At 36.1% G+C, this 21,388-nt stretch overlaps 1 protein-coding gene across 8 annotated transcripts in view; it reads left to right on the top strand.

Annotated features, from left to right (window-relative positions):
- ESRRG (estrogen related receptor gamma) overlaps positions 1–21,388 on the top strand; it is a 460,761-nt gene that overhangs the window by 300,686 nt on the left and 138,687 nt on the right. For all 8 annotated transcript variants that reach the window (XM_087717794.1, XM_087717797.1, XM_087717795.1 and 5 more), the window contains one exon: positions 15,531–15,946. In XM_087717794.1, the coding sequence (XP_087573920.1) occupies positions 15,531–15,946 (416 nt within the window). The remainder of the gene's footprint in view (positions 1–15,530; positions 15,947–21,388) is intronic.

The raw sequence follows: 21,388 nt of genomic DNA, 5'->3' as shown, positions 1-21,388 counted from the left end.
TATGCTACAAATAAATCTTACATTGATTTGCGTCCAACAATTAAAATAATTTTCATAATGCCATATGGGATAAGTTACATTTTCCCCCTACTCCCTTGTTATTATATCTACAACTCATTTTTTTTTGTTCCTTTAATGAAATTGCAGTTTTAGGTTTTCTTTATGAAACCATAGAAAAAGAGATTTTATAGCTAGGACTGAAAGTGACTAAACTTGACAACAATTGTATTTTATGACAACCTCTGCTTTCATGTCCCCAGCCTACTTTCCTATCATAATTTTTATTCCCTTTTGTGTGTTTCCCCCTTCTGTCTTTTCCGCCTCCCCCTTCCCAACCGCAAGAAATTCCATATCTCTGCATTGGCTGGAAACAAATCTCTTTACAGGGGTGCATTTTAATGGAGGGCATGCTTCTCTTAAGTCACTAGAACCTTAACTACAGAATATTCAATTTCTTTGCAACCCAGAACCAAAGCTTTTCCTTGAGAGCCATGCTCATAAGGATAGTGAAAGAATTAGTATTACAGGACTAAATCAGATTAAAGGAGGGGGGGCGGTTAGAATATGAATTAGATTTTGTAACAGATGGTGCATTGGAAATTAAAGGTGCTTTGCGAATGGAAGCGACAGCAGCTTTGCCTCTTTTTCTCTCTCCGTCTTTCTCTTTCGTGCACTTGATAGACGGGTACAAATCACAACAATCCCGTCTTGACAGCCAATTTTGAGAATCTGATCTGGTTAAAGACATGGCTTTCCGGCTCCACTCACTGAAACTGACTTCTCTTTCATTTTTATAGAGCATCTTGTTGCGTTTAGGAAAGCAGGATCACCTGTCTTTCTTTAATGAAATTTCTTTAATTACACTTATAGCTCTTTAGTGTTAATTACTTTTCCATTCAGTCTGAATTCTTAGTCGGTCTCCTAGGAGGATTTTTTCTTCTTCCTGCTGATACACGTGCAATCATTTTTCTAAAAAATGCTTTCAGTTGCTTGCAGTTGTCAGATCTATTCCAATTAGTTCTTAAGTATCAAAATCAGCAAATTGAAGAAAGAATAGTAAACAACAAACTGGCATTTTTATTTTGACCAAGCAAACCAGGTTAAAAAAAAATATCTACTGCTTCTTCCCATAAAGGCAAATTCCACTTTCAAGCCCCATGGGTGCTAATAACACTACCGTAAGTTTACATTTGACCAGAGTGGGATGCCTCGTCTAGTTAATTTGGGGTGATTTCTGGAAAGCAAAGGGAAAGTGGGTGGGGGAGAATAGATACAGAATAGGGAGGGAATCCTTTTCGAAGACGTGAAGGCAATATTCTCAGAGCTGGCAACTAACGGTTAGTGGAAATAAAGCTCCCTCCTGGCAGTCAAATCAAATGTAGTAACAACTCAACGACTCCCTGCTGCTTGCTGACAGCATGGTGTAGCATACTGGGACAAACATTCACTTAAATGCTGATTGCAGGAAAACGTCATTTCACAACTTGCCAAGTGCTAGTTTTCCATTTTTTTTTCTCCCCTACTCCTATCCAGCATTTTTTTCTCTTTTCCTTTTAAGAATGGGGAAGTATTTGTAGATAAATCATTACTACTTTTGGGGAATACATTTGTTTAAGTTTCTATTAAATTATTTTATTTAATAGGTATACAGTTATTGGTTTATAACCAGTTCTTAAGAGAACGTTTAACACAGAGGTGGATTCTGGCAGCCGCTACTGCCAGTTCGCTTATGGACGCTTTGCGCATGCCCAGGCATGCGCAGTACAATAAAAATTGTTCTGGGCATGTGTGGAACCGAAAAACAAGATGGTGGCACTTATAGAGCCGAGGTGGCGCAGTGGTTAGGGTGCAGTACTGCAGGCCACTTCAGCTGACTATTATCTGCAGTTCAGCGGTTCAAATCTCACCGGCTCAAGGTTGACTCAGCCTTCCATCCTTCCGAGGTGGGTGAAATGAGACTGTGGAGGCAATATGCTGACTCTGTAAACCATTTAGAGAGGGCTGAAAGCCATATGAAGCGGCATATAAGTCTAACTGCTATTGCTATTGCTATTGCTATTATGGCTGTGGCTGGAGAACCAGTTTGTGGATGTTGCAGGCCTGGGTCGCTGGTTCCAGCAACCCAGGGCGCCAAACCACTATCAGTTCAGCCAAACCGGTCAGAACCAGTAGGGACCCACCACTGGTCTAACATATTCAGCCCTTTGTCTCCTTGTGCAATATTTTGGTCTATTATATTGTGCTTATTTTTCTGGATTTCTATTTTAGGCTATTTATATTTGCATTTTTGACTTATTTTTTTAAGGTCTTGATAGACTGACGGCCTGTACGGATGTCACAGATGCCCATTCATTTCATAAATAGATAAAATAAATACAGGTTGTCGTTTGAGAGGGGCAGAGTAAATAACTATGGATGATGATTATAATATTCAACTATTCTTTATTATTTCCAGTGCATAGATATAGTAACAATTTTTAAAAGTGCAAACAGTTGAAATTTAAAGTCTTGAGCCTGGAGATTCTTGGCTGTATTTCCTTCTTTATGTTATTGCTCTTTTCTTATTTCTTTGAAAATGACAGACAAATAGCCACACATGATCCATAGCACCAGATTTGTGACTGGCACAAGTAACTGCTTTTGATGTTGTAATCACTTCAATATAATCCTTATTTGAAAAGCCTGTTACATCCTAAAATAAATCTTCCGTTATTTTTGTGGTATCTTTATTTTGTTTTCTTGACTGAATGCAATGCTGTATTGCTTTCTGTTATTTCCGTCTGTCTAAAAGGATGCTGGTTTGAGCAGGTTGGGGAGGGGGGGTGTTTGCAGCTTTGTTTATAAGATTTATCCTTCTCCTTCCTCCTTGCTCCAGGTGTGCATCTGTGAATTAGCAGGTGAACTTTTGAGCCTGCAGGAGGGGAAAAGAAGAGGAGGCAAATGCTGACTTGGGTTGGAAAAAAAACTGATCTTTTTTTTGCTGATTGCTCCCAATTATTTACCATGATGCAGGACAGGGGCAGTGCAATGTGGCTTAAAAAATGAAACATTTGACTGAAAAAAAAATGTAAAAAAACAACAACATGCTAGGCAAACGGAGAGTCAAAGAAGAATGAACACTGTGCAACATGAGTTGTTTGTACTAATGTAGTAACCACCTTTACTACAAACCCAGACTGGTCTATGTGCACAAGTGTTCCTGACCTTTAAGTCCGAATTCCTCCCAGGAACCTCGTGATTGCTGCCCAATGCATGGTTGTGATGCAGTGAATTTAAAACTGTACGTGTTTATTAAACACCTGAATGCCCGCTTGGCTATTAAGCTGTAGGAGGTTAACTATTTATACTAAAAGATACCTGCAGAGAAAAGGAGTGAAATCTGCCCTCCCCGACAAGTTGCTGCAGGCTGTTTTTTCCACAGCATGACATGGGATAAAATAGTTTAAAGGAACTGAATGCAGTGAGGTCCATGTGACTCCAGATCCTGCACATTCCTTTCTGCACAAAAATTGCTTTATAAATCAGTGGTCATTTATTCTTTAACCCAACTAATAGGTGTTTGAACTGACCAAACTATGTACAAATTCAACAATTGGAAAGGCAATGTTTTTCTAAAGATGTGGGAAGGATGGGAAGGATCAGAAGACCTGGATCTTTGCAAGTTTCTTTTTAATTCTAGGAAAAGCCTAATTGTTTCTGATTGAATCTTTTTTCTTAGATGTATCTATCAGTCAGCTTCATGCTCAAAAGGCAGAAGGTGTCCTTGATAGCTGGCCTGCATTTTGTGACTGGGCAATCCAGATATCTCAAAGGATGCCGGATGACTGTTTGCATAATTGTTGAGCTCCTTGAGGGATTATTTTGGGGGCAAGGACAGGAAGAATATGAGATAGTGAGTTGTCCTTTTTTTAAAAAAAGGAACTTGTTCTGCAGTGCAGAATTGAAATCTATGAATATAGGGATCTTTTCATAGCCCTAAACATTTGTTTCCTATCATATTTTTGCGTGCAACCAGATGAGAATAAGTGAAACATTGATTTTAAACTGTGATATAAAATCATGCTGATTTTAAACAATGATGAAAAAGAATGAAGAAAATGTATTTTATAGCTTATTCTAAGCTAATGTTTAATTACAATTACGAAAAACTTTAGAAGAAGCATATTAATTAATGCCATAGAGATGAATTAACATGCATTTAAATAAAATGCCATTCAAGTTTGACCACTCTGATCAAACTTACAAAGGCACCAGTCCTCATATTAGTTGTACTGGTCATGTGATTTCCATTTGTAACCAGCCCAAAGAAAAAGAGAAAAAAAATCCAGTACCTCCCCACCAGTAATCAGAACTCAGATCAGCATAGATCCAAGGTTAACTTCAGACCAACAATCAAGGAAGCAATACCTAAATCAAGAAATTGCCAAAGATCCATCAGTTAACAGCCCGACCAAAGAATCTCTAATACCATCCCACCCACTCAGATAGACACAAGGCACTGTGTATAAACTGAATAGAAACTGACAGCAAAGAGCACTCCTTACTAGCATTGATGATGTTACCTAGTTAGGGTAATGAAATGTCTCAAGAAAACAAGAAAATGCAGATAGCACCAAGGACCCCTCCTTTGTAACCTTCTTTGCAGTCTTTCTACAAACAACATCAATGGGGAAGCAGGCTAAGGGTTACAAATGGTGATAATCTGATGTCCTCATTCAGTGGCCCATGGTGATTTGCTTAACAACAGCAACTGGAAGTCTGGAATTTCTGTCACTAAGTGGTGCACACACATGATGTCATGCTCCATGACTCCTTCACTCTGTTTCCAATTACCATTGTTAAGCGAGGACTACCTGTTTACATTTAATTTTAATATTGGTTGTTGTGTTTAAATCATAAAGATACGATCATTGTATGTTGCCTTAATTTTCTTCCCGCACTATAGGCTTAAAGCCATGTGGTTTTCTTTGTGTTGAAATAGTCATGATTTGTGTGGTATAAGGACAGGGAACTATTGTTGCTAATGTTGACCTTGCAAGTAAAATCTACCATCATGTCATGGCCTTTAAAGATCTGTCTGCCCCAACATCTACAGCGATGGCGCATATATAAAGACACATTTAATGAAAGCTACATTAGTGCATATATACTGACTTGTTAAAACACTTTGTCTCACTAATATTGATTAAACAGCAGTAGTTTGTTTAATGCAAGTGTATTTTTTCAATTATTACATTACTTAAAAGTCATTAGGATAATGGCGACTATCAGTGAAATACATTAGATATAAAATAATGACATAAGAATTGATCTGGATTTGGCAGGAAAAGAAAACACATATCTCCCTTTCTCTCTCGTCATATAATGCCAAAACCCAACTGAGATGATAAATAAAAGGGTTCTATAAACTTGATAGATATAAAATGTGCATCATTTGTAGGCATATAGATTACACACTACTGCCAAAATAATTGTTATGCTGATGAATATTTTTGCCAGTTAATCATGCAAAACATTGCATATATAATTACATATTGTTATTACGCATGTAACAATAGCATTGATCCATCAATTGTTTACATATAACATTTAGCTCATAAACACAAGAAGTTAATTCAGAATTGATTGAAACACTTCTTTGCAGCCACCGGTTTTAGCAAAGCTAAATCTGAAGACAAAAAAGGCCAAGGAAATTAACTGAAAACAAATTATGCCTCCTTTTGATTTAACCCATATCTGCTACAATATTGTTGCAGTCCCTAATTTTCTGAATCCTGTGATGTTGCATCACACTAGATTCTCTCTTTCTTGTGGTTATGGGATGGATTCATCCTTGCTTATTTGAGATAACCTTTGTGTGCCAACTACAAATGTGTTTTTCATCTGAGGAACACTTTGAAACTGTCCCCACATTAATTAGTGTTACAAGATAAAGAGAAGGAGAGAGGGAGAGATTGAATAGGGTGAAGAGAAGGAGAGTTTTGAAATATTTTATGTGCCCTCTTTTTAATGGGGTCTATTGTCTCCCCAGAGTTCATTTGTAATACCAACATAGTGTGTAGTGCTGTATTCCTTCTTTTCAGCATAGTTGTAAGAAAGAGATGTTATGAATCTCTCACAAGAGAGGATATGTGTGTGTTTGTGTGTATGTGTATGCACACACACATACATGCAAATGAAATAAGACCAAAAAATCACATTTATTTCTATACAGATATTTATTAAGGACAACCTCAATATAGTGAAATGTCCTTTAGAGATAGGATTTGTTATGATTAGCAATAGTCTCATCCATTAAGGTTAACCAGGGACCTCTTAAGATTTTTCTTATTAAAAGAGGGGGGGGGAGACTTTCTATTCCTTTCCCAACTAAGCCAGTGCACCTTAATGCAATGATGATATGTTAGACACAGCAGTTGTCAAAGCATCGTATTACAGTGATGCCATAATGACACCCTGTCTCTGTAAAGTAGTCATGTTTTCTCAAATCACACGTTGCACCGTTGATTTCTGACATGACACTTCATTCAGTCGCTTTCCTTTTTTTCGGCATTGCCATTCTCTGACAATAGCAGCTGGTGCCCATTTTCCCACTAAGTGATTCACATTTTGCCACTTTGCTAGAGTGCAATTAGCTGAAGCAGAAAAAAAAAGAGTCATTGTAAAGTAGCTCAGCTGAGATTGTAACTCAACTCTATAACAAGAGCTGGCGAGTCAGTGCCTTGAGGTGAGCAACGTATTTGGGCAGAGGAAGCAACTTTGAGATTTTTTGCTTTTTTTCTCACAAGAAGTATAGTAATCACTCCCTTTGGATTCTGTATTCTCTAGGTTCTCATTCTTTGTTAGCTTTATTTATTTCCAAGTGCAAATTACAAGTTCCAGCATGCTGCTGGAGCTACCGCCATCACCTCCTCTTCCTCATTTGTGCAACAGAAATTTAAAATATATATGCCGTTTTCATTTACTCAATACTGATGTGTCTGTATCTTATTAGATTAATTTGAGATTTAGTCATGCAGAGAGTACAGCCACTGAATTCTGGAACTATTTACCTCCAACTGTTTTATGTCCACCTGATTTCAGTGGGATAACTCTGTTCACACATTCATGCCCTAGTCATATCTTGGTTGGATTACTGCAGTGTGCTCTATATGGGGCTCCCTTTGAAGAGTATTTGGAAGTTACTACTGGTACCAGAGGTGGTATTCAGCAGGTTCTGACCAGTTTTGGAGAACCGATAGCAAAAATTTTGAGTAGTTCAGAGAACTGGTGAATACCACTTCTGTCCGGCCCTGCCCCCATATATTCTCTGCTTCCCGAGTCCCAGATGATTGGGAGGAAATTGAGATTTTGCAGTAACTTTCCCCTGGAGGGGGGATGGAATGGAGATTTTGCAGTATTCTTCCCCTCCAGGTCCACCAAGCCATGCCACGCCCACCAAGCCATGCCCACAGAACTGGTAGTAAAAAAAAATTGAATCCCCCCACTGACTGGAACAGAATTTCCAGATAACCTGGTCCAATACTATGAAGGAATTTAAAGGTCTAAAACCTTCAATAAGACAACCTGGCAACCAATGCAGCTCACCTAAAAGTGGGGCTACATGGGCCATCTTAGGAGCTGCCCACTCCACTGCATTTTCTTACTATAGTGGGATTCATCATTCCCACTCACACTGGCAGGAAAAGCCTTCTTTGGACCCTGTCAACTAAAGAATTGTGGCTAATGAGAAAAAGAGAAGACTCTTCTGTGTCTTGTTTCTCAGCAGTGGATAGAAGATCTTTCCTCCAAAGGTGAGATTTGCCTTCATTCTTAAGAAAAGGCCTTAAAACCTGACTCTGCTAGTTGGCTTAGGACCCTGATAGAGGTGCACTATGCTGGAGATGGTTGACAAAAGTCTATTGCTGTACTATCCATATCTTGGTATTAACTTTTTATTTAATTGTTGTTACCCTTAACTTTAATACTTTTAAAGTTTGTATATGTATGCATTTATGCTAAATATAAACCACCTAGATCAATGTTGATGAACCTTTTTGGTACCGAGTGCCAAAACGGAAGCGCATATGCCAGAAACCAGAAGAGCGGCTGCCCGATGTGCATGTGCATACTGGGAAGATGATCTTCTGGTTTCCAGTGCACCTGCGCACGTGAGGATCAGCTGACTGGCGTACATATATGTGCTGGAACCCAGAATAGGAACGGGTGATGGCTCACATGCTGGGAGAGATGGCTCTACATATCACTTCTTGCATGTGTGCCATAGGTTTGCCATCACGGACCTAAGTTCTTTCGGGACAGTGAAATGAGTAGCATATAAATGTAATAACTAAATATTAAATAAGTATATCCAAGCATTTCTACCACTCTTGTCTGGAAGAAAAATGGGTGATTTATTGAGTAAATAAGTAAAATGAATAGTTACTCTTTTTCAGAGAAAATAGGAAAAAGCAAAGCTGCATTTTGTAGTCTGGAACCAATATAAAAATAGATTTTCCCTTGTGTGCCTTATACTGTAGGAAAGACTTCTAAAACCGTCTGCAGAAGTATATCTCCTGCAAATTTGAATGTCCAGACCAACTTGTAATGTGGGGTGGGGGTGTCAGAGAGACACAGTCTCTCAAAATTAGACCTTAAACTATTGGGAGCTTTAAAGGTTAATACAACCATTTACATTGTACCTGGAAGCGTGTAGTAATTCTGAGTGGCGATCAAGGATGGAACATATGCTTCTCTATTAGCATGGTTCATGAAGTCATCCCAGAAATGTCTTCCCAGAAATTCTGCAGTGAGTACGGTGGTTAAATTTGTTCTTGTATTTCTTCCCATCTCTATTCAGACATGAAAGTGTCAGCTGCTTTTTAACTTTCTTTGCATTGGCAGAAGAAAGAAGACATAAATATAAAAAATATATTATAAAACATAATTCCTGCATAGTTATTAGTCCTACAGTATCAGACCCATGCTACTTTATTATGATAAAATCTGTTTATTAGATAGTCATTATCTGGCTGATGGCTGTTGGTACAAATTGCAAGTTAATTCTTTGAAGCTTGTGAAGAAAATCAGGTTATAGCTCACTATTAAGCAATAACCAGACAGGTTTAGGTTGATCTTTTGTCATCTCTCTCTAGAACTCAGCTACAATGCTGAAAAGAAGGTGAAGGAGAAAGCCAGTTAGACCCAGAGGTGGTATTCAGCAGGTTCTGATCAGTTCTGGAGAACCATTAGTAGAAATTTTGAGTAGTTCAGAGACCCAGTAAAGCCACCTCTGACTGGCCCCTCCCCCATCTATTCTCTGCCTCCCGAGTCCCAGCTGATTGGGAGGGAATGGGGATTTTACAGTAACCTTCCCCTGGAGGAATGGAGGTTTTACGGTATCCTTCCTCTGCTACCCCCTCCAAGCCACGCCCACCAAGCCATGCCCACCAAGCCACACCCACAGAACTGGTAGTAAAAAATTAGAAACCCACCACTGGTTAGAACATAATTCAAAATGTCCCCAAACAATCTTTAGAGCTAAAAAAACCCCTCTTGATATGCAAATCTTTACTGTATAAAACATGGCAAGGCTTAAATGGAAAATAGAAGCTGGGGGAGAGGGGAGAATTAAAAGATATTTTGTAAAGGTAGTCCTTGACTTACAACCACAATGAAGTCCAAAATTTCTGCTGCTAAGCGATACATTGGTTAAGTGAGTTTTGCCCCACTTTACAGCCTTTCTTGCTGCAGTTGTTAAGTGAATAACTGCAGTTGTTAGGTTAGTAACATGATTGTTATGTAAATCTGGTTTTCCCATTGTCTTTGCTTGTCAGAAGGCCACAAAAAGTGATCCCATGACTCCAGGATACTGCAACTGTCATAATGATTACTTGGTTGCCAAATGTATTTATTTTTATCGTATGATGATGAGGATGCTACAATGGTTGTAGGTGAGAAAAATGGTCATAAGTCACTTTTTGCAGTGCTGTTGTAACTTTGAACAGTCACTAAACAAACATTTGTAAGTCGAGGAGTATCTTAATGCATTCTTGTTTTTACAAATGTCCTTATTTTTGTGTTGTTAGAATAATCATAATACCTATTTAGAATGCTACATATAAAGATAGCTTAACTCATATATTTTGTTTTTCCATAAATCTTCCCCAATGGCTTACAACATGCTCTCAGTCTTCTATTTTAAAGAAGTAAAATTAAAATACCCTCCAAAATATATCTTAGAAGTCAAATTACATATACAAACACAACTTTAAAATTCCCAGTTTCATACAGGCATGAGCCGAGGTGGCGCAGTGGTTAGAGAGCAGTACTGCAGGCCACTTCAGCTGACTGTTATCTGCAGTTCAGTGGTTCAAATCTCACCGGCTCAAGGTTGACTCAGCCTTCCATCCTTCCGAGGTAGGTGAAATGAGGACCCAGACTGTGGGGGCAATATGCTGACTCTGTAAACCGCTTAGAGAGGGCTGAAAGCCCTATGAAGCGGTATATAAGTCTAACTGCTATTGCTATTGCTATTCTTTTAAAAAAATATGTTGAAATAGCCTGAAAATTTATTTTATTTATAAAATAACTCCAAAAATTTGATAGAATTATTCAAAAGTCCATTTCCTTGACATTTGCTAGCAGAACAAAGGATTGATTTCAATCCTTACAAGGTGTACCTGTAAAGTACAATCTATTAAATAAAAATAATTATTTTTATATTTGTTTTGTTTATATTTATTTTAAGAATAAATACTGTGCACTTAAATATGAGACATTATTTTTTCTCATTGTAAAAGTTAACTGCAATTATATATTTTTATTAATCTCCGGTGACTTAAAGCCCCTTATAATAACAGTACATTGTAAAGTTGACTATGGATGAAGATAAAGTTATCGAAAGAGTAGCTTTTTCTGAAAAAAAGTGTTCTTTTTGAAATTAAATTCTATTCACTATATTCCTCTTAGACTTAATATGAATTTTAGTGCTTCTAATTTTAGATTGAAGTGAGATCTAGAATAAAAATCACTGGCTGATAATTGAATGTAAAGACAGTTGTTAATATTTCAGACTTATATAAAAGAAAGGCTGCAGGATATCTGGTAAAGAAAGAAAATAGGAATCAAAACCTTTTAGAGGGCAGGGTTAATAGGCAACTTGAAATGTAATGAGTAAGTAATGATTAGGAAATACCACAATTGCTCTGTTATAAAGATCTCTCTTACTTGTCACTACTGTACCTCTTATAGCAAGCTCAAATTATGAGTGCTAACAGATTTATAGCCAAAACAGAATGGAAGTATTATCCATCCCCAAGGTTGGGAATAAGCATATTAGTATTGTGCTAACTACTGGTAGTTGCAATTGGACTGGGTTTTTTTCCCCAAAATTTATGGGAACAAAAAAGAGTGCAAAGAGATACATTACCTTTCAGGGAGCAAGACAAAATTTTCAACAGTGGTGATTTTGAATTATAATTCGCTTTTTTGTTCTCTTTATTTCTCTCCTTTTTATGTTAATGATATACTTGTGCTACTGCTAATACATTTCCAGTGCCATTCACCCCTAGATTGTCTTGGAGTGGGATAATGTGACTAAGCCAAAATGTGGTTTCTTCATATTGACCTAACTTGTGTGAACTGAATTAATGGTAGCTTATTGAATAAATCATGATAAAACTGTGCTTTAATATGATATGCACACCTAGTCTACATCTCCTATAGCTGTGTTTATATATTTTCATCTCCATTTTCCCCAGAACAATTGTCTGTTAGGCTGGGAAAAAGAGACTTGTCCAACGTCACATAGCCAAGGAATATATATATATATACATACATACATACATACATACATACATACATACATACATACATACATACATACATAATATACACACACACACACACACACACACACACACACACACACACACACACACACAAATAAGTAAGATTAAAACATGGTTTAGGTTTGGTTACTGATAATGCTAACCCACCAACCATAGTCGCTAGGATTTCATAGCTAACAAGTGGAACTTACCATTTTACTGCTTTAATAGTGTTATCTGAATTTTAAACAGAAGGAAATACATCTATGTGGCATTAATGGACTTTCTAATGTAGCACTTTATTCCTTCAGTAGCCAGAGATAGATTTTTACAACAGATTGCTTGAAGGAATGTGTGTTAGCTTTCTTTCCTGATCTCCTACAAAATGTGGTTGGTGTGATGATTAGAATAGCAAAATGGAGTTAGGTGGAGGAGTCAGATATAAATATCCAGAATCAAACGATATGAGATATAAAGTATATATTACACAGTTGTCCTTCATGTTTAATTTGCTTCCTGTTAATTACATAATCCATTCCAGAGAACTGAGCACAGGATCTTTTCCTTATCCATTTTTTCAAGACAAAAGTAAAACCATCCTAAGTGCATTAAATCTTCACTCATACCAAATCTTTTCTTTAAAAAAGCAAAACAAAACTCTGTAGGATATGAAGCTTTTCTATATAAAAAAGAAAACCTATGAATTTCTTAACATTTTTAAAACAGTTTGCATTTTTTCAAAGCTAGATAAATGTTATTCAGAGGCATCCAACCCTTACAGTCAAGTTCTGTAATTACTAGCTTGCAAGAGAATTATTTGTATTTTAATTATGGACATACCAAATCCTGTGTCAGAATGAAGGCAGACTTCTTGCTGATAGACAGCAAAAAGAAAGCCAAGCTTCAGTAGCCTAATATTTCATGCTGTATCCCAGATTGTAATGTATTTAAGAGCTGTCTAACGAACATAAATTATTAAATTGGGTATTTTTGTAAAGTCTCTACAATGAAAGAAATTCATAAGATTGCAGTAATTCAGTAGTTATCCATTATCTTTCAAATTGTCTTGAGAAAAATGTTTGAGAAGAAGAAAAAAGAATGAGGGATTTATTAATTATAGATGTATTAATTACACTAGTCACCACAAGGCAGAAAATGGAGAGGAAACCCAATTGAATACAATATATCTGAAACATTTATTCTCTTCAAATAATGGAAAAGTATATTTTTGGCTGGGCTTTTTCCAGCCAAATCATATGGATATCATATTGATTCTGTTCCTCATTATTAACATAATATTTGTCCATGTAACTTATGATAAACTAACTGATTAACAATCAGAATTTGTACTGACTTCAGACTTGAAAATCTACTCCAGCCTTTATATCTTTATTGGAATCCCTAAGCAAAATTGGTACTCCAGGTGTCATGTTGTTGTCCCATGTTATTTTTTCCTTTGGGGAAGAATGACTGAGGGGGATGTGGCAAATACTTGCAGATCCATGCATGTTTTTAAAAATGCAAATAGCTTTGGACAGTGCACCAAACAGATAATAAAATAAACTTCAGATTAAAATGTAATTATTAAGACCATATTGTTAAATAAGATGTTAACTGCTGAAGAAAAATCATCCTTAGAAACCTCAAGAGGTAATTTAAAAAGGGGTATCTCTGCTTTATGGCTGTCCTTTCACCACAGGCAATATAGAAAAAAAAATCAGTATCACACTTGAAGTCTATCTATTTTAAAGTAGCCAAAGCTGAAGAACACTGGTCTAAGATGTGATAGTAATTTACTTCTATATTGCCTGTGGTGAAAGGACAGCCATAAAACAGTGTTCCTCGCTTTGGCTATTTTAAAATGGGTAGACTTCAAGTCCAAGAATTTGCATTCAACATGGCTGAGTCAAGAATTCTAGGAATTGATGTCCCTTCATCTTAAAATTCTCAAGGTTGAGGAACATTGCCTTAGACAATAACCAGGCAGGTTCAGAAAACATAGTCCTCTTAAGTTCTGGAATGTTTTTATTTCTTTACTGGAAATATGTAGGGCAGCATTTATTAGTTACTAACAAAATTTCTAAAATCTCTAAATGAACTTGTTAAAGAGTTCTTTTTTCTTCCAAGTTCTTTGTTAGAAGTTTGGCTAACAAGTAGAAATCACTTTACTTCCTGTTAGAGTTTGTAAGATAAGAAACTATTTCTTTTCTTAAATTCTTCTCCAAGTTGAGTAGTAGATTTAGACTACTGTGCATTTAGGACTGCTAAATTATTACATTAGTATATAAAAATAATAAATGTTTTATTTCATCTTGATTTAGCAAAGGAATATGAAAATTCTAACATATTAATTTCAGCTATACTTTTGTTTTTGGAAAGGATTCTTAATATTGTTGAACAAGATAAATGTATTTCTTTGACTCTGCTGAAATAAACCAATACTTATGTAAAATATAGTGACAAGAGATAGTTTGCTAATTGAAAAAATACTGTAGAACCAAAGTTCTGATAACTAAGAGATTCACTGCAACATTTCCTTTCCAAATTTGATTAAACACTCATATTTTGAAAAGGTAACATGTTCTAGTTTTGTAACAGTTCATGAAGCCTGTCGAGAACTCTGCCGATTTATCCGAAAGTATTTTTTCCACCTAAAACTTAGTATAAGAATGACATAGATGAATCAGTCAGATTGATATGTTCTTCAGGATTAGAAGCTATTTTTTGTTGAATATTGACCCAACTCAAATTTACCTCTGTCATGAGTGAAATAGATTTCGCTGCATTCTTGAAAATCTTTCAAAGACTACATTAGCATGGTGTTTGCCATGACAGCAGTCTCTTCAGTTAAGAAGCACATAGCAATCAATCTGCCACTTAGCAGAATTTTTTTCCAGTTTTCACAGTCAGAAAATGTGCAAGTTCAGATGTTTTTTACTACTTTGAATACCTCCTTTTTAATAAGAAGAGATCAATGATCTTATCATCTGACAAGTAAAACCTCTGTTTCCTTCTTTTAACAACAGCATTTTCTCCCCCAAAATAGTCAAATATTAGCTTTCATGTCATATAGTCTTCCAGGTGTACTGGATGCTTACATTATTATTGATTAATCCTATGGACAACAGCTAAAATGTAATTGTAGACAAAGCTTATGAATTATTCCATTTAGATTTTGTGAAACAGAAATCAAGCTTAATTACCCACTGTAATCTGAGATCAAAAATCTCTTTATAAATTTCTTTAAATGTGATTTATTCCTTCACACTGAGATTCAATCAATACAGAAAGTACAGTCATGCTTTAAGAAACTTGCTGACAAAAAGAATTTACTGAGCAAAACATTCATCTGATAGATACAGAAACAATTTTGATGTTCTTTGCTTTTATTGTTACTGGAGGGGATAAATGTGTTGTCATAGGGGAAAGAAGTTCTAAGAACAATTTGGCAGTACATTTATTTATTACTATATATGACAATTTTAGAATTTGGAGAGGTGATTTAAAAGAAAACTATTGTATTATATATTTTATAACTTTTGTGTGCATCCAGATTGAGGCTTTGGCTCTATCATGTGCTTATGCTGATTACCTTCATGTAAAACAAGAGGTATTGACTAATGAATGAATGATGTAGTATTTAGCCCTTACAGCACGCCTTTAAAGATCATGTCTTTAATGCACAGAAACCTCTTTCTCTCCCATTTTCTTACAATGCAGGCTTCTTTGCAGAATGTCAAGCAAGGATCGACATATTGATTCTAGCTGTTCGTCATATATCAAGACGGAACCATCAAGCCCCGCCTCCTTGACGGACAGCATCAACCATCACAGCCCTGGTGGCTCCTCTGACGCCAGTGGAAGCTACAGTTCAACCATGAATGGACATCAGAATGGGTTAGATTCACCACCACTCTACTCTTCAGCCCCAGGTCTTGGGGGCAATGGGTCTGTCAGGAAACGATATGATGATTGCTCCAGTACCATTGCTGAAGATTCACAAACCAAGTGTGAATACATGCTGAACTCAATGCCCAAAAGATTGTGTTTGGTTTGTGGTGATATTGCATCAGGGTATCACTATGGTGTGGCTTCATGTGAGGCCTGCAAGGCTTTCTTCAAGAGGACAATTCAAGGTCAGTGCTCGATTACCCTTTTTCTCAGCTAAAGGAAACCACAGCACAATTTTGCCTCTCCTCCCCCCTCCCTTTGTTTTCTACGGAACCATTTTGTACAAGTCGATTGGAGCAGATCATGCTTGTGCTAGGATCCAGTACAATCTGTTGATATGGTTATGTGAGTGAAGGCTGCACAGTTTAGGATGCCAGTTTTTATTTTGATATAAAATTTTAGATTAAGATGTTTCATTCATAGAAGCCCCTTTCTTTCTTACCAGTCTTCTTTGGATGAGGAAGACTTCCTTAACAAAAGTTAAGACAACTTTCCAGAAGTAACTCCTGATACCTTCTGTCATGCATATATTAGCCTTTATTTTGTCTTTTGTGTGTGTGTGTGTGTGTGTTTTAAAAGCATATTTGAACAATAAGATGACCAGTTCCAAAAAAAAAACATTTTATAATTTAACACATTAATGTACTTCTTTTATGCTAGTTTAGCAAATAAGCCTTGTAAGTAATTTTACATATTTTAGCTAAGTTTTAAAATATTTGTAGTGATTGCTGTTATACTAGTACAGCTGTATGTTTGTACATTGTGCTAAGTTCATTGCCATTGTTTATTCATCCATTGTCTTCGTTTCCACAAGATGTTAAGCTTTAAAGCATACCTTATAAAGAGCAATCATTAGGATCACATAACGACTAAGTCAAAATAAAATAAGGTATGTTATAGCTTATTATATACCATATAAATCAGGTTATTGTGTGATTTCTTTTGTTTTATTTATAACATAATTTCAGAACTTAAGTAGTTCTGTTTATAGAAAAGATACAGCTTGAGTATTAAAGGGTATGATGGGATAAAAAAAAATTGGCTCTTGTACCATCAAGCAATTATGCTAGCTCAGACATCTTATAAGTAAAAGTGCAGAAATATTGTGAGAATTCAGGGAAGTTCTTACGTGAAATTGCAAAAAATCATAAGCAGGAAGCCTTATACCAGGGTTGTCAAACTCTCAGCCTATGGACTGGATGCATCACGTGCTGGCCATGCCCATGCCCATGACTGGTTTAGTGAAGGGGGAAAAAGTTGTGATACGTCATGTGACACCACTATGATGATGCGAGTTTGACATCCCTGCCCTATACCATTCTGGACAAATGGCTATCCAGTCTCCAGTGATGGAGCACGGACAATTTCTGAAAGCAAGCCGCTTCACTAGTTCTCACTGCTAGGAAATTTCTCCTTTGTTCTAGGTTGCTTCTCTCCTTGATTAGTTTCCATCCATTGTTTTTTGTTTTGCCTTCTGTGCTTTGGAAAATAAGTTGATCACCAACGCTCAAATATTGGAACACTGCTATCATGTCACCCCTATTCCTTCTTTTCACTAGAAGTACCCTATTCCCTTAATCATTCTTCATATGTTTTCACCTATAGTCCTCTAATTATCTGTGCTGTTCTTTTATGCACTGTTTCCAGAGTCACAACATCTTTTTTATTATATGGTGACCAAAACTGGATGCAGTATTATAAGTGTGGTGTTACTAAGGCTTTGTAGAGAGGTACTATTTATTTCTCTCCTAGGTCTTTTCGCATCATCAGGTAAGATAGATTTCCTTAAGGATATGATGTGTAGTTTCGTTAAGGATATGATTTGTTACTCTAGGTGATAAAAATCATTTTTCTAAATGAATAATAATAAATAAACCAATAATAAGATCCCATGTGAAATATGTAGAGTTTCAGTTTAGTTGCTTCCTGCTTCACTCTTTAGGACATGATTACTAATGAAAATTACTGCTCTCTGTTTAGTTATAAAGTAACAAGAGAGAAAATGTTCTCCAGGCTCCCAAAAATATTGCTAAATATATCTTTATTGTATTGCAAGAATTGGTAGTGTGTACACTACTTGAAAACTTCTTAGCTAATGTTCTGAATGGCCATTTAAACCTGGTCAGTTCTCACACCCTTCATGTTGTCTTTCAGTGCCACTGTCACAAAAGAGAGAAAAAAAGATTTCTTTTTATCTCTAGCTCTCATAGTGTCTCTTGATAATACATACTGTTTACATTCTCTGCATTCCTACTTTCCCATTTTAGTAAGCCTACCAAGTTAGAATTTTCCAGCCACTAATCAAATATTGACAGTCTAATACATGTTTATGGATTTCAGTATATCTTCTGTATAATTATACAGTTAAAATCATAAGATTGTTTTTAATGTGGCCATCAGACATTAACCCTGAAAAAATAACAGAACAAACCTCAAAACAAAAGAAATATTGGGAAACTTCCTTAAGACTATTTGCCCATCTAACCTAGTATTATTTACTCTGACTGGCAACAGTTATCCAGGGGCTCATGGAAATATCTGCCATCAGCTGCTACCTGACACTTTTAGCTACAGATGCTATGCATTGAACCTGGGACTTTATGAATGCAGAACATATGCTCTGTCATTGAGCTACGATTTCTCCCCGCTAAGCTGCAGAAAATCCCTGCAGAGAACATGTTGCTCTTGATAATTCAAGCAGAGGCATCAAAAATAAAACAGAACACAAAACAGGTCACAATCCAAATCCAAATCCAAACCGGTCTGGATAAGATTTCTTCGCAGTTCTAAAACTAAAAGCCAATGACCATGTAGCACTGAAAATTCATGCAAGACTTCTTGGAGAAACGACTGCCTAGTTATTCTAGACAAAGTTTTGATCTTCAGTGATAGAAATAATAACATTGTGATTAGAGGCTTGAACCCAAGTTATAGCATGCTAAGTGCAGAATAACATGAAACATATTGAATTCTCTTTTTTTATGGATAAAATTTGTGTTCAATAAAAGGCTATGAAATCTTTAGTTCATGTATTTATGGTAGATTTTTTAAAAGTATGGGATTATACTATTGTTTTATAGTTTGGGGTGTAAGGTGAAAAAGATAGTTGAATCATCTGATTGTTATTCCTATTTAACTAATGTGTATGTGTGAGTGAGTGAGTGAGTGAGTGTGTGTGTGTGTGTGAGAGAGAGAGAGAGACAGACAGACAGAGACAGACAGACAGCTCGCTCAAGAATGAAGTTGTAGCCTTGATGCTCTTTGAACTTGGTTAATTGCTCACAGACATTAACTGGTATGATGATCTCTAGTTGGACAATGAAACTTTGGTAAACAAACAACCAAGTTCAGAGAGCATCAAGGATCCCATCAACGATCATGAGTTGTAATAGTTTCTGCCAAATTAATTGCCTGGATTTTGTCAACTTTTGTTTCTCTAAAAACAAAAGTAATGAACCAAATTTACTATGACCTATCATAACAGCAAAAAGAATGTCTATATCAAGGCCAGTTGTATGCTTTAACCCAAAATTAAAGCATATGAAGTTGCATCCTTTAACCCAAAATTCCTACAGGCAATATATTATTCACCTTTCTCTTTTTGCATCTATTTCCATGATTGTAATCCCATTTATTCAAAATGTATTGCTACTCCTCTCAATTTATACCTTACCCCAAACTATGATGACATCACATCATAGAAAAATGAAAACTAGCAAGTTCTAAAAATAGTACATTGATTTTTATAGCTTGTCAATTTTATCTGTATTCAGTAGTAACTTGAAAAATGGCACGCTTTAAATAAAGAAGTAAATAAAATTCAATTTTTCTCTTTTCAGGGAGTAAGCACAAAACATAATGCCCCAGAATTATAACAGAGAAAGATGTCCCTTTATTACAGAATGCTAATTCCATAGAACTAGCTCCACTTAATTAAGTGATCCTTGAACTTATGACTTTGCATGTTGTAGTGACCAAAGTTGACAGTAGTTTCAGTAGCAAATCATGATACAGATATATTCTAGTTTTTGGGCATGTTAAAAGACTAATTAGATAGAAGTAACAGAATGATGAATAATTAGGGAAATAACCTTGTATCATGAAAGCCAATGGATAAGTTTACATACCATGTAACATGCCAAATGGAACAGTTCTCATAGCAGACTTAACATCTGATCTTCTAATCAGCCTCTTAAACGTCATGGTAGCTTGTTCCTACTTTTGCCAGATGCTCTAAAACCAATCTATTGTTGATTGGCTAAATTGGTGTGTGTGTGTGAGAGAGAGAGAGAGAGAGGGAGGGAGGGAGGGAGGGAGGGAGGGAGGGAGGGGGAGAGGGAAAGAAAGAAATAAAAATGAAAAATGAAAAAGAATGAATGAAAAAAGAAAGAAAGAAAGAAAGAAAGGAAAAAAGAAAAAGAAAGAAAGAAAGGGCAAGTTTTCCCCAATCTAGTTTCATCCAGATATATTGCACAATTTTTATGCTGGATGAATTGGTGTGATGGAATGTGCAGCTGGAAAAGGAATGGGTGAGGAAGGCAGAACATTTCACAGAGGGGGTCAAGGCAAGAGAGTTTATAGACCTGAACTGAATGGGAAGGAAAAGGTCAGAGTAGCCTCAGCGTAGAATTTCCCAGTGTATCGGTTATAGCTTTACTCTGGTAAAATTCTATCATTTAGGTATAAGCAAATAAAGAATTTAACTCAATTAGATATCTCAACTGAACTCAATTGGCTATCACTGTGTTGTCTTTGGACTTAGGCCTCATTGTTGAAGTTTACCACAGCTTGAGGCGCCTCAGATATAAAATCTCAAAATTGGTAATTTTGTAGGAGGAAATAGCTAGACACATAACCATTGTTTGAAGCTTATTCAGGGAGAAGGGTTTTGAGCTTGAGAACTCTGAGTCTCTTTTGAGAGTGGGCGGCATACAAAATTTAATAAATAAATAAATAAATAAATAAAATAACTCTGTAATGCCATTAATGGTCCATGTTATTGATATATTTATTTGTTTTATTTGTACCTTATCATTTTGCCAACCTGAGATTAGTGAAATGTCTAATTTATAGGTAATAAAGCCCTGGTTACCAGTAGGTTCACTTTCTATGCACCCATAATCTTAGTTCTTCCTAACCACTCTCATCCATATAAAATATATGGTATATGGATATTTAATTATCTCTGTTGTGATTGCCTTCATTAAACTACTTAATCATTACAGATGGCAGGCACATTAGAATTGGTTTATCGTTTGGCAATTCTGATGTTCTCTTTTTGGTTCTACTTAGAGGACCATCATTAGTTTTGTGAATGTTGGACAAATGGAAACCTACATAGGAGAAGAGAAGGAATTTGATTCATCAATAAACAAATTTCCCTACTGAGATAATAGTTCTTTGACAATCTAAGTACTATATTTATTAAGCATGACATGAACAGCTCATGCATAAAAGCATAGGAACAGTGAGTCAGAACAATCAAAATTTGTATTTTCCACATGATCCATATTTGTATGTGTATTTTCCATACAATGTATCCCAATTAATTTCTTTGTGCTATAGCTTTGCATCAATTGCAAATCTGAGGATGTTTTCAAGGTTAGTCCTATTTAAGCCCATTGTTA

Source organism: Thamnophis sirtalis, unplaced genomic scaffold, assembly GCF_051295495.1.
Source record: "Thamnophis sirtalis isolate CommonGarterSnake01/CBP01778 unplaced genomic scaffold, rThaSir2_p1.2 scaffold_6, whole genome shotgun sequence".
NCBI lineage: Eukaryota > Metazoa > Chordata > Lepidosauria > Squamata > Natricidae > Thamnophis > Thamnophis sirtalis.
The sequence above is the reverse complement of the archived record's forward strand: the minus strand, read 5'-3'. Positions and strand labels throughout refer to the sequence as shown.